The 12,134-nt window shown below is 37.9% G+C and overlaps 2 protein-coding genes and 1 long non-coding RNA gene across 3 annotated transcripts; 1 reads left to right on the top strand and 2 right to left on the bottom strand.

The window, feature by feature from the left end:
- Positions 1-82: 82 nt before the first annotated feature.
- Positions 83-2,279, bottom strand: LOC127811476 (uncharacterized). The gene is made up of 2 exons (XR_008025691.1): positions 1,324-2,279; positions 83-444 (listed from the first exon to the last, which is right to left on the bottom strand). It is a non-coding gene; the product is annotated as an uncharacterized LOC127811476 (long non-coding RNA).
- A 1,537-nt stretch (positions 2,280-3,816) lies between these two features.
- Positions 3,817-6,139, top strand: LOC127811473 (crocetin glucosyltransferase, chloroplastic-like). The gene has a single exon (XM_052351377.1). The coding sequence runs from the start codon at positions 4,637-4,639 to the stop codon at positions 6,053-6,055; it is 1,419 nt and encodes a 472-aa protein (XP_052207337.1). The 5' UTR covers positions 3,817-4,636; the 3' UTR covers positions 6,056-6,139.
- A 579-nt stretch (positions 6,140-6,718) lies between these two features.
- Positions 6,719-8,269, bottom strand: LOC127810794 (crocetin glucosyltransferase, chloroplastic-like). Its single transcript, XM_052350346.1, has one exon. The coding sequence runs from the start codon at positions 8,217-8,219 to the stop codon at positions 6,846-6,848; it is 1,374 nt and encodes a 457-aa protein (XP_052206306.1). The 5' UTR covers positions 8,220-8,269; the 3' UTR covers positions 6,719-6,845.
- Positions 8,270-12,134: the final 3,865 nt, after the last annotated feature.

The following is a 12,134-nucleotide window of genomic DNA, read 5'->3' as shown; positions in this document are numbered from 1 at the left end:
CTTCATAAAGGTGTTAGTTTGAAGTAACTTAATGTACATAAGAAATTCAAACACAAGATTGGATTCTTCATAGAGATGCTAGTTTTAAGTAACGTAATGTACATCTTAAATTGGTTTGGGCAACAAGAACAGGAAATTCAATCACAAGACACTGTCATTCTGATGACAATAAAATACAAGTTTAAGCGACTTAAAATGTGCATCTTAGCTTGTCTGATGACAATAAATTGATTTGCACTTTGCTAACAAAATGCTCTTCATAAACAGCTCCTTAAAATTTTTTGGCTATACTATTTCTTAATGCTCTCGGACATCTGGTGAGTTGTCATCGAATTGTATTGTAGATGAGGTGTGTCTGTTGGCATGAAAGATTCAACCGTGTCAAAAATAAGCACCATATGCATTCCATGAGTATCAACCTTCCAAGTTTTGATAATGAGCAGCCTGCAACACAAGAGATTAGTTACAAAAGATGCATGCAAAGCACAAGGATATAACCAAAACGTGATTGCAAATTTTTTTTTTTCTTGTTTTATTTTTCTTCACATGTCAAAAAGCAAACAGAAATAATAAAATAAGGGACCCTGCCCCGTAAGCCATAAAAGCCAATAGCTAGTCCATCTTGAATTATAAAATCTACCAAATAGATTGAAACCTAAACAAAACCAGAGAAAATGCACAGCAAACGGAAGCACTTTCAACTAGGGAATTGGCTCTGTAAAAGCAATTAGCCCTTGAAATAATATGAAATTACCTAAAAAAATCATAGAAAAACCAGTAACAACCGAGCAGGCAACCATACCTATGCAATTCATTGAGGCTTTCTTTAAGAATTTATTGTCTGCAATAAAATCTAAAAAATTATAGAAAGTGAATACTTTAAAAATATAATATGGTAGATGAATATTTAAAAAAAAAAAAATGAGAGAAACAGAAACAGAGATTTCCGCCCACATCTGTCGCCATCAGCGGCCGCCAGCGACCACTGCCGACCGGATTTCCCACGATTAGAAACATCAAGTCAAGGGGGGTTAACACACAAAATTGGACAGATTTAACGGTTGGATTTTTATACATCTGAATTTTAATTTTGGGCCACAACTTAAAAACGCACTGCCAACCGCCACCGGCCACCCTGGCCAGTGGTTTCCGGCGATCAGAGGCAACCACCCGACACCCAAGGGCCCATCGACCAACATACCCAAAAATTAGTAACATCCAACGGCTGAAGCTCCGTAGATCTAAGTTCAAAGTTTCGGTTAAACCCAAATCGTAAGTATATACGTGTATCATGGAACTTTGCTTAAAATCATAAAGACTTACCTCCTTGTAGATAGGGGCCGGAACGAGGACGCTGAAGACGCTATGGCACGGGACGAGAGAGAGAGAAGGGGGGGGGGAGGGGGAAGAAGGATGAGCAGAGAAGCACTGGAGAAAGTCTGATAGAGGGAAGATGAGTTGTTGTGGGTATTATGTATTAAGGGTATATCTGTAATTATATTGATGGGTAGATTTGTAATTGCATTGTTGGTGGCTTTGAGGGTGGCGTTGTGGAAGGCCGAATAGCATTACTCCTCTATGCACATATGAGTCATGCTATTGTACAGAACATATATTACAGAAATATTTATAGAAAAATTAAAATATCTATTTTACCCTTGTAATTAATGACCCAAATGCCCAAACCATCTCTCTCTCCTTGTCTCTCTCTCGCTCTCCCTCTCACACCATCAGCCCCAGTAACGGCAGTAATAGCAGCGACAAGCAACGACAACGAGGTGAGGCGAGGCGAGGCGGCGACGGGTGAAGTTGCAGTGGCGAAGGAAGGGGAGAAAGAGAAAAAAGGATGAACAGGTCACAAAATATCACATTTTTTAATATCAAAATATTGTGATATATCATCTATATAAGCTTTTTATATAAAAACTTATGTACAAATAGCATTTTCCATGCGCACATACATATAGCCCGAGACAATGACGTCAACGGTGACAATTGGACCCCATTTTGGGCCGAGTCTATGCACACATACATTTAACCACATGTTGATATTGTCCTTTGGATAATTACCAGGGTTAGGTAAAATTGGTTGTCCCATTCTTATCTTTTGAAAACATAACTTTTAATAAAAGTATATATTACCCATCTTTATTAATAATGTATATAAAGATCAATTTAAAATTCTTAATTCACATATCCCTGTTTTTAGAAATATCCTCTTAACCTCCTAAATTTCAATTTGGTGAGTATTTTTTAACAATAATTAAAAAAATACCATATTAATCATTTTTATTAACAGAGTATATATAATTTATAAAATTTTATTGAAAACTAGTTTGTCTCTGGTACGACGCACCAAAGCTCATATGTATTAAATTTATTTAAAATTAACAATCTCACAACTATAAATTCTATTTATAAGTTTCAAGAATTACATATTTTTTATAAATTAATAATTAATTTAATATATAATAAATATAAATAAATCATATAAAATAATAAATAATATGACAACATATAATTTATATAAATTATTAACATAAATAATAAAAATATAAAACATAAAAATTTTCAAAAAAAATATGACAACATATGATAAATATAAATAACCTATATAAAATATTAATTTTGTCAAAATAACTTAACCGACTTATTTAAAATAATTCAATTTTGCCTAAATAACTAATTTAATATAACCTACAAACTAATTATTTTTTGAAATTAAGTAATAACATAAACATATATAAGATTTGTACTTTTTTTGCATGAAACTAATTAAGGGTTTTAGAGTTTTGAGTGGTGGTTTTATTAAGAGAGAATGAGAGGTAAATTATGGAAAATAAAATAAAAAATTAAATTTATTTTTTTAAAAAATATACTTGGCAGTCGGTATTTGACGATATTACATGATATCTCAAGATTTCTCTCGATTTAAAAAAGTCTTTTTTTATAATTTATTTTAATTAAAATATTATGTTAATATTTAAAAATTAATAATATGAATTAGATCTTGTCTCTTCATATACTAATATGTTTACATATTCTTCAAATATTATTTAACCATGAATAAAATCTTTTACAGGTTTCAAAAATTATACATTTTTCATAAATTTATACTTAATTAATGATGTATAAAAATTTTATTTCGAGTAAATAAAAAAATAAATAAAATATAATAAAATATCAAAATAAAAAATGATAATGGGCGAGAAAAAAATTTAACGAATATTTTATTATAATATATATATATATATATAGATAAGGGCATTTATAAAATTATTAATAAATTATTTTAAGACTCAATTACCACCCCGACAGTTTTGCTAACAAATATTGACGAAATTAAAATGTAAAGGGCAATAAAGATGCTTCCAAAATACAGAGATTCGATCACAAAAAAGAAATGACCAAATATATATTTTGCTTTTGTATTTATATTTTTTATTTAAATATTTAAATATTTTATTATTTTAAATTAATAAATTTATTGAAAATAATAAATTTAAAAATATTATTAACATAATATAAAATTTAACCATGATTCAAAATTATAAATTTAGACGTATTTTTAAAATAATAAAAATTTAAATGTATAAATGAAAGAAACATGTTAGTATAAAATTAAATATGTATTTTGTTAAAAAAATAGTAAATTAATTATAACATTTTTCAATAATATTCATATATTAATATAAATATATAATACATAAATACTCCAATACCATGAAGCCACGTTGCAACGTCACATCTTCTATAATTGAGAGTCTAAATAGTCAAAGATGACGGCCGTGTCTTTGTTTCTTATCAATCTCAGTCTCAGCTCATCTTCTGCAACTCTGCCATTAACGCCGGACAGTAAGGTCGTCAGCCATGACCAACCGCCACTTGCTTCTCGTTTGCTGCCCAGCCCAGGGCCAGCTCAACCCCACTTTCGAGCTCGCCAAGCGCCGGACGCGTCACTCTCGCCACCACCTTCCATGCCCTCCGTTCAATGCCCACCCTCCCTGAAATCGATGGCCTCTCCTACGCCGCCTTCTCCGACGGAAACTTACCGAAGGACGTTCCCGGCCGGGTGATGGACGAGCTGCGGCGCGCCGGGAGCAAATCACTGGCCGAACTGATCACTACCCTCGCCGACGATGGCCGTCGGGTAACGAATTTTTATCTTCTTGTGACCACTGGCACTAGAAACCACTGCATCAGCAAGCAATTGGCGGTCTGTGCTCCAGAAAATAAAAAGATAAATAAAATGATGGGTTTGTGTTGTTGAAATATTAATTATCGGGAATTTGCAGATAAACATGTGAGGGAATAGACAGATAAGGTAAGGAATGTAATTTAAATATATATACACGTGAAGCAGCTTTTTGCATAGAATCCGAATTCTTTTATTTGATTTGAATATTTAAGGAATATAAAATAAATCATAAATTATTTATATGACAACGTGTTGTGGAAGTGATCGAGATCCGCTCAGTTCGTCACGCCACACGTCATCATCCACTTCACCATCAGGCCACGTCGCTTGTAGTTCTATTAAATTAATTAATTTCACAGCTTCTTTATTACTTCTTCGTCTACTTGTCTTCTTCTTCTTTCTTCCTCTACCACAGCTACCACAGCTGCTGCTGCTTCCATGGAAGAGCTTCGAGTCCTCCTCGTGACGTTCCCAGGCCAAGGCCACATCAATCCATCACTCCAGCTGGCCAAGCGCCTCGCCGCCGCGGGCCTCAAGGTCACCTTCCTCACCGCCTCCTCTGGCCTTACCCGCATGAGCAAGGCCACCACGGCTACGCCGCCGGGCCTAACCTTCGCCGGCTTCTCAGACGGCGCCACCGCCAGCTTTAAAACCGCCGACGACGTCAACGACTACATGGTTGAGCTGAGGCGGCTCGGCTCCAGGGCGGTGGAGGATATGATCGCCTCCGCTGCGGCGAACGGCCAGCCTTTTGTCCACGTCGTCTACACCATTCTTCTTCCTTGGGTGGGCCAAATCGCTCGTGATCTTAACATTCCGTCCACATTTCTGTGGATTCAGCCCGCCGCCCTTTTCGGCGTTTACTACCATTACTTGAACGGCTACGGCGACGCCATCAGAGAGAATGTCGTCGACCCGTCGTGGTCCATCCACTTGCCGGGTCTGCCCCAACTCCATAGCCGCGACCTTCCCTCTGTCATAAAACCTTCAAACGTCTATGACTTTGCAGTGCCGTTAGTCCAAGAGCATCTAGATTTTCTTGCTTCAGAAAAAAACCCAAAAATTCTCATCAACACCTTTGATACATTGGAACCGGAGGCACTGAAAGTCGTCGAGAACATCAACCTGGTCACCGTCGGGCCGTTAATCCCCTCGGCTTTCTTGGACGGGAAAGATCCATCCGACACTTCATTCGGAGGAGACTTGTTTCAGAAATCAGCAGATCACTATATCGAATGGCTGAATTCGAAGCCGAAAGAATCCGTTGTTTACTTGTCATTCGGGAGCCTCTTGGTTCTATCGAATCGACAAACAGAGGAGATTGCTCGGGGGCTAATACAGAGCCGCCGGCCGTTCTTGTGGGTGATGAGAAGAACGGAGAACGGCGAGAAGCAAGAAGACAAGCTGAGCTGCAAGGAGGAACTCGAAGAGCTTGGGATGATCGTGCCATGGTGCTCGCAAGTGGAGGTTCTGCAACACCCATCATTAGGATGTTTCGTGAGCCATTGTGGCTGGAATTCATCATTGGAGAGCTTGGTTTCCGGCGTCCCGGTGGTGGGTTTCCCACAGTGGTCGGACCAGGCGACGAACGCGAAGCTTATTGAAGATGTCTGGAAGACGGGGATCAGATTGACGGAAAACGAGGAAGGAATAGTTGAAGGCGGTGAGATCAAGAGGTGCATAGAAATGGCGATGGAAGGGGAGGAGATGAGAAGGAATGCAAAAAAGTGGAAGGATTTGGCTTTGGAAGCCGCCGGCGAAGGCGGATCATCGACCGTGAATCTCAGGGCTTTTCTGGGTGAAATCGAAGCCGGGGGAGAGCCGGATGAGCCCTTTTTATCTCCGTTAACATTATAAATGAGTAATGTTACAAAATAATCACTGTGACCGTATCATTACTTATGAATCATATTTCAATTAAAAAAATATTGTTTGAAGTCACATCATACTTCATTCTTAAACTATATACTTTGAGGAATTGTGATATTAATATATCTAAAAATATTGTGTCATTTTATAATATATTATTGTGTTGCAAATAAAAAGTTTACTGTCTATAATCCGATACACGGCAACTGTTATCTTACTCCACTGAGAGACACCATAACAATTGACCGACTAAGAGAAATGGGTGGGCCCATGTCACATGTATGGCCAATCTCTCTCTTTATTAGTCAGGTAATTAGACACCATAACAATTGCCCGACTAAGAGAAATGGGTGGGCCCATATCACATGCATGGCCAATCTCTCTCTTTATTAGTCAGACAATTACTTATTCGATAGTAGACAACATAGCAATATTTTTTGATATATTTAACCTATTTGATGTTGTTTTTAGGGCACAAAAATTAGATTTACATATGACAAAAAGTTTAATATATACGATAAGATATTATTTAATAATTAAAAAATATAATATTTTTATATTTTTATAAATTAAAAATTAAAAATTATATTTATAAATTATTGGTGAAACACAATCAACTGATTATTCATGTCATATATCACAACACATTCATGCATGTACAAATATTTTATTAGAATAAAAACTTAAAACAATACCTTTTAATATTTTAAATATCAAAAGAGTGCTATACCTAAAAAATAACCACGATATCTTAAACTTTGATTTGAAGCTCACACGATCATATCGCTGCTCTCACATCATCCAGAAAAGCCTTGAGATTGAAGTCCGACGACCCACCTTCCATGGCAGCTTCCATGGCCACAACCTTCCATTTCTTGGCATTTCTCCTCATCTCATCCCCTCCCATCACCATCTCTATACATCTGTAAATCTCCTCACTTTCCACAATTCCTTCCCCATTCTTACCCACTCGTTTTCCCGTCATCCAAACATCCTCAACCAGCTTCGCGTTCGTCGGCTGGTCGGTCCACTGAGGGAACGCCACCACCGGGACGCCGGAAACCAGGCTCTCCACCGTCGAATTCCACCCGCAGTGACTCACGAAGCACCCCAAGGATTCGTGTTGCAGAACCTCCAGCTGCGAACACCATGGCACGATCAAACCCTTCTCCTCTAGCTCGTCTTTGCAGCTCAGCTTCTCTTCCTGCTTTTCGCCATTTTCGTTTCTTCTCACCACCCACAGAAATGGCCGGTTGCATTTCACCAACCCTTTTGCAATCTCCTCCATTTGTGGCTCCGATAGAACAGAAACGCTTCCGAAAGATACATAAACGACGGATTCTTTGGGCTGTGAGTTCAACCAGTGGACATAGTCTTTGGATTTCTCAAAGATATCGCCGCAGAAAGAAGTGTCCGACGGATGCTTCCCGTTTAGAAATGCGGACGGAATCAACGGCCCAACAGCCGCCATTTTCAGGTTCTTGATGGCTTTCAAAGTTTTGGGTTCCAATGCCTCAAACGTGTTGACGAGAATTTTCGGATTTGTTTCAGATTTGAGAACATCGAAGTGCTCCTTAAGTACTGGAAGCAAAATCTCATCCTGGGATTGCACAAAGGAGGAGAGCTCGCCGCCGGTGAGCCGGGGCAGCCCGGGAATCTCGAGGCACCATGAAGGGTCGCCTGAATTTTTCCTTATCTCGTCGCCGTAGCCATTGAAGTAGTAGAAGTAGACATCTAGAAGGGTAGCCGGTTGAATCCAGAGAAAAGTTGACGGAACGTGAAGAGAACGAGCAACCAGGCCGACCCACGGAAGAAAAATGGTGTAGACAACATGGACGAACGGCCGCCCCTCGCCCGCAGCGGAATTGATGACCTCCGCCACCGCCTCCGACCCGCGTCTCCTAAGCTCTGCAACGTAGAGCTTCAAGTCGTCGGCCTTTTGCCACCCGTCGTCGTATCCGTCAGAGAATCCGGCGAAGGTCAGGCCTTCCGGCGGGTTCCTGGAGCCGGCCATGCGATTAAGCGCGGAGTAGGCCGTGAGAAGAGTGACATGGGCCCCCATGGCGCCGAGCCGCTTGGCAAATTGCAGAGACGGATTGATGTGGCCTTGCCCAGGGAAGAAAACCAGAAGGATTCGAAGATGGCTGGCCATGTTCGAGCTTCTGGATCTGCTTCTTCAATGGACGCTTCTGATACAAACTCCTGTCTCTATGCACACATATATATAGCCCGAGACAATGACGTCAACGGTGACGATTGGACGCCATTTTGGCCCGAGTCTTTCCGGTTAGTTTAACTGTCCTTGGATTGATACATACATTCATCAGTCTGCAATGACGAATGGATTCACTGTTAAATTGAACATACATTCATCAGTGCTGACGATGGTTTCACTGCTGAGCTGGCTTCCACCTTATCCTCCCGCTGGAGCCTGGATCTAACCACATGTTGATATTGTCCGTTGGAGAATTACTGGGGTTAGGTAAAATTGGTCGTCCCATTCTTATCATTTGAAAACATTACTATTAATAAAGTATATTACCCATCTTTATGAATAATGTATGTAAAGATCAATTTAAAATTCTTAATTCACATATCCCTGTTTTTAGAAATATCCTTCTTAACCTCCTAAATTTCAATTTGGTGAGTATTGATCATTTTTATTAATAAAGTATATGTAATTCATAGAATTTTATTAAAAACAAGAGCATTTGTAAGATTATTGATAAGTTATTTTAAGACTCAATTCGGCAACAGTTTTGCTAACGGATGTTGACGGCATTGAAATATAAAGGGCAATAAAGATATTTGCAAAACATAGGAATTCGATCACAAATTACCTTAAAAAATAAATAGTCAAATATATTTTTAATTTTTATATTTATATTTTTTATTTAAGTACTTAAATTATTATTTTAAATTTAAGTACTTAAAAAATAAATAATTTTTTTTAAGTCAATTGCATATCTCAGGACGTTTGGTTCGGGAGAAATTTTTAAATTTGTGGGTTTCATGATTTCTGATAATATTCTTGAAAATCTTTGATTTCCAAGATTTATGTATTTTTATATTTTGTTAGATTTAAACATTCTCAGAAATATTTGGTATTTTTTTTTGAAATTTTACATTCTTATATTTGATTTAAATGCAACATTCGTGAGAATATATATATTTTTTCAAAATTATCTTTATTTGATTTTTTATTTAAAAAATGAATTACTTATAGTATATAAAATATTGGGACTTACAACTTTTTAAGAAGTAATTTTTTTTTATTTTTTATACATTATATATATATGTGTGTGTGTACTTGTTAGAAGAAAGTTATGATAAAAATAATTGTAAAAGGGTTATGGGGTTGTAAGACGGTAAATGGTGTTTTAAACTTTTTATTTGTTAAAAACTTTGTAAAGTCTATGAGAATTTAGGATTTCTAACCCCTCATAAAATTTTTTTGTGGGAAAGTATCATGAGAATGTTATTTTCTCAATATTCATTTTTAAACAAATTATACCAAACACGGGAATATAAATTTTCAATCTAATATTTCCAAGAATCTAAAAATTTCTCCAATACGAAACGTCCCTTAGTATATGTTATGGGCATTTCGTGAACTGTCTTGGGCTATTGACAAGACAACTTTGGGCTAGGAGTGGTCCAATGATAAAGGCCAACCTCTCGGAGTATAACAGGCTCAAGAACAAAGATGATTTTGTGAGGTTGCATAATTGCTAAAATGCAAGCTCTGATTACGACAGTAATCGAGCTCTCGGCAATGGCTTTAGCTCGCTAGTCAACCTGATCAGCTCGCAAAGAAGACCACGAAATAGAATAACCGAATCTGATATCTATTTGTCCTTATCCTTGGAAGGCCAGACTTCACATGGTGTGAAACTTTTACTCCCAGTTTTAAGGAGATAAGAAGGGCACTTTGTCCCTCAAGAGGTGTCCTCACCACAATTAACTTTGTGTAAATTGTCTATATCCCACACTGTAAAAAGGGAATCAAAAGCTATTGTATAGGCATGACAAAAAATATATATTGTCACTCTATAAGAGAAAATCAGAGAATAGTCGTGGACTAGGCACCATTCCAGCCAAACCACGTAAAAAAATTCTTGCGCGTTGTTTGTGGATAATGTTGTTGTTCTCTTCCCTTTGCGTTCGTGATCACTAGATCAATACGGTTTGACAAATCTCGGTTGACTATTTTTGCATGTCGACAATATATTTGTTGAGAACAATTAATTCAAAGATATAATTAAAATAACAAAAAGTTTAACTATGTAATTGACTCAAAATAATAAGTTTAGACGTGTCTATAAAATACCAAAAATTTTAAGTATTTAAATGAAAAAATTGTATTAATACATGTTGACATTGAGGATTGGTCAACTGTAGTTCGTTTACACGCACTGAAAAAGTAAACACGATTTTAAAGAAAAAGAAGGGAAGAGAAAGTATGCAAGAGAGTTTTCACGTGGTTTGCTCTTAACGATGCTTAGTTCACAATTGTTTATCTGATTATTCTTGCAGAGTCACAATATGTTATTGTTTGTTGTTCTTCATATAATGGTTTTTGACCCCTATTTATAGCGTGAGGTGTTTATAATTGAGATGAGATTCCAAAATAAGAAGATATTATCACATTGATAACGCTTCCCTCTCTTATTCCTTCTAATCAAGAACATATTTCGCTTTAGTAGAGATTTGATTTGTTTAAAATCGGGAAAGATGACTCATTCTCCAATTAGGTTATTAAGAATTTTCGATAAACCCGTTCCTACTGCATTATGCGAGCTTAGCAGGCTTGCGAGGAGCTAAAGACGTAGCTTGTTGTACACACCATTTTGCAAATTGGATTTAGTTTAAGTGACCTGCGAGCTTGCTTTGTTGGTTTCGAGCCAGGGCTAATCGGGCTTCGGATGATTGGGCCGATCTGTTGGGCTGCCCTCGACCCACAATCATGCGGTCTAGAAAATACCCATAACGCTAGCCCCCCAACGCTTAGTGCGATCTGTGGATTGAGAGCTGAAGCATATTAGGCGAGGTGGGTTGTGTGGGCTACCGAGTCGCCTTTTTGGTTTCTGTCCAATCACTTCAACCTTGCTCGTTTTCAGGCTGCACATTTTGTTTTAGAGACATTTAATGCGCACGTTTCCCGTAACTACTGAGTCATTATGCTCACGGGCCCCATGACTTTATGTGTTGTCGTTAGATTTAGGGCAACTCATCGGTGTCTCGATCCAATAGTGGAACAACTCGACCTATATAAGTGAGAGAGAATTCTTTTCCCTTTTATCATGCCATTTTGAAAAGACTTTTTGCTCACGTCCTTTTCTCCTTATTTCTGACTCTGAGACTCCATTGCTGAGTGCTTCGAAACTTTTTGTCTTACTCCGTAAAGATCATTGTCGCATTTCTGTTAGATATTGCCTTTCACCTCAAGCATTTGCGATGATCAACTGAAACGGTAAGTTTTCGTAACTCGTTTTACAACTACTTTAATTCCTTCCTACTAAGTTTCTATCCACGCATTGCCTCCTGGTAATGGTTGTGTGTTTTTAGGGCGTCTGATGATGTGTTGTCCAGCCTTCGAGCTAACCTACTATAAGGGTAGCTTTATTTTGCTTTAGAGGTTTGACGGGCTGGTAGACCTAGCCCCCCTGCCTAGAGCAGTTCCCTGTTGCAAAACACGTTACCTGATAGATAGGAAGTATCCTTAGGAACTTTGATTTGTGGGGCTTGGTCCGCTTCCAGTGGCCTGACTCTGTTCCTCGTCTTCTTTCATTATAGATGTCTACCTCGGGTCAGAAGCGCTGCAACCACACAATAGGAGATGATGACACCCCAAGCCCTTTGGATCGTAGCGGAGAGGGGGTGTAAACTGCGCAAGAAGCGACCTCTCAACATACTGAGGTCGCTAAGGAACTCGTTGTAGCCTCCGATCCTGCTGCCACATTAATATCCCACTTTCTCGAGCTGGTTATATTTTAGGACAATTCTGAGATAATAAATTTTTTATTTCTTAAAAACTATTGCTAAACCATATTATTCCTCATATTCA

The sequence above is a fragment of the Diospyros lotus genome, chromosome 10 (genome assembly GCF_014633365.1).
Source record: "Diospyros lotus cultivar Yz01 chromosome 10, ASM1463336v1, whole genome shotgun sequence".
Classification (NCBI taxonomy): domain Eukaryota; kingdom Viridiplantae; phylum Streptophyta; class Magnoliopsida; order Ericales; family Ebenaceae; genus Diospyros; species Diospyros lotus.
This window is presented reverse-complemented; position numbering and strand designations above follow the sequence as displayed.

Bases quoted from the DNA above. Each gene is read 5' to 3' on its own strand.
- LOC127810794 (XM_052350346.1), bottom strand. From the start codon at position 8,219: ATGGCCAGCCATCTTCGAATCCTTCTGGTTTTCTTCCCTGGGCAAGGC.
- LOC127811473 (XM_052351377.1), top strand. From the start codon at position 4,637: ATGGAAGAGCTTCGAGTCCTCCTCGTGACGTTCCCAGGCCAAGGCCAC.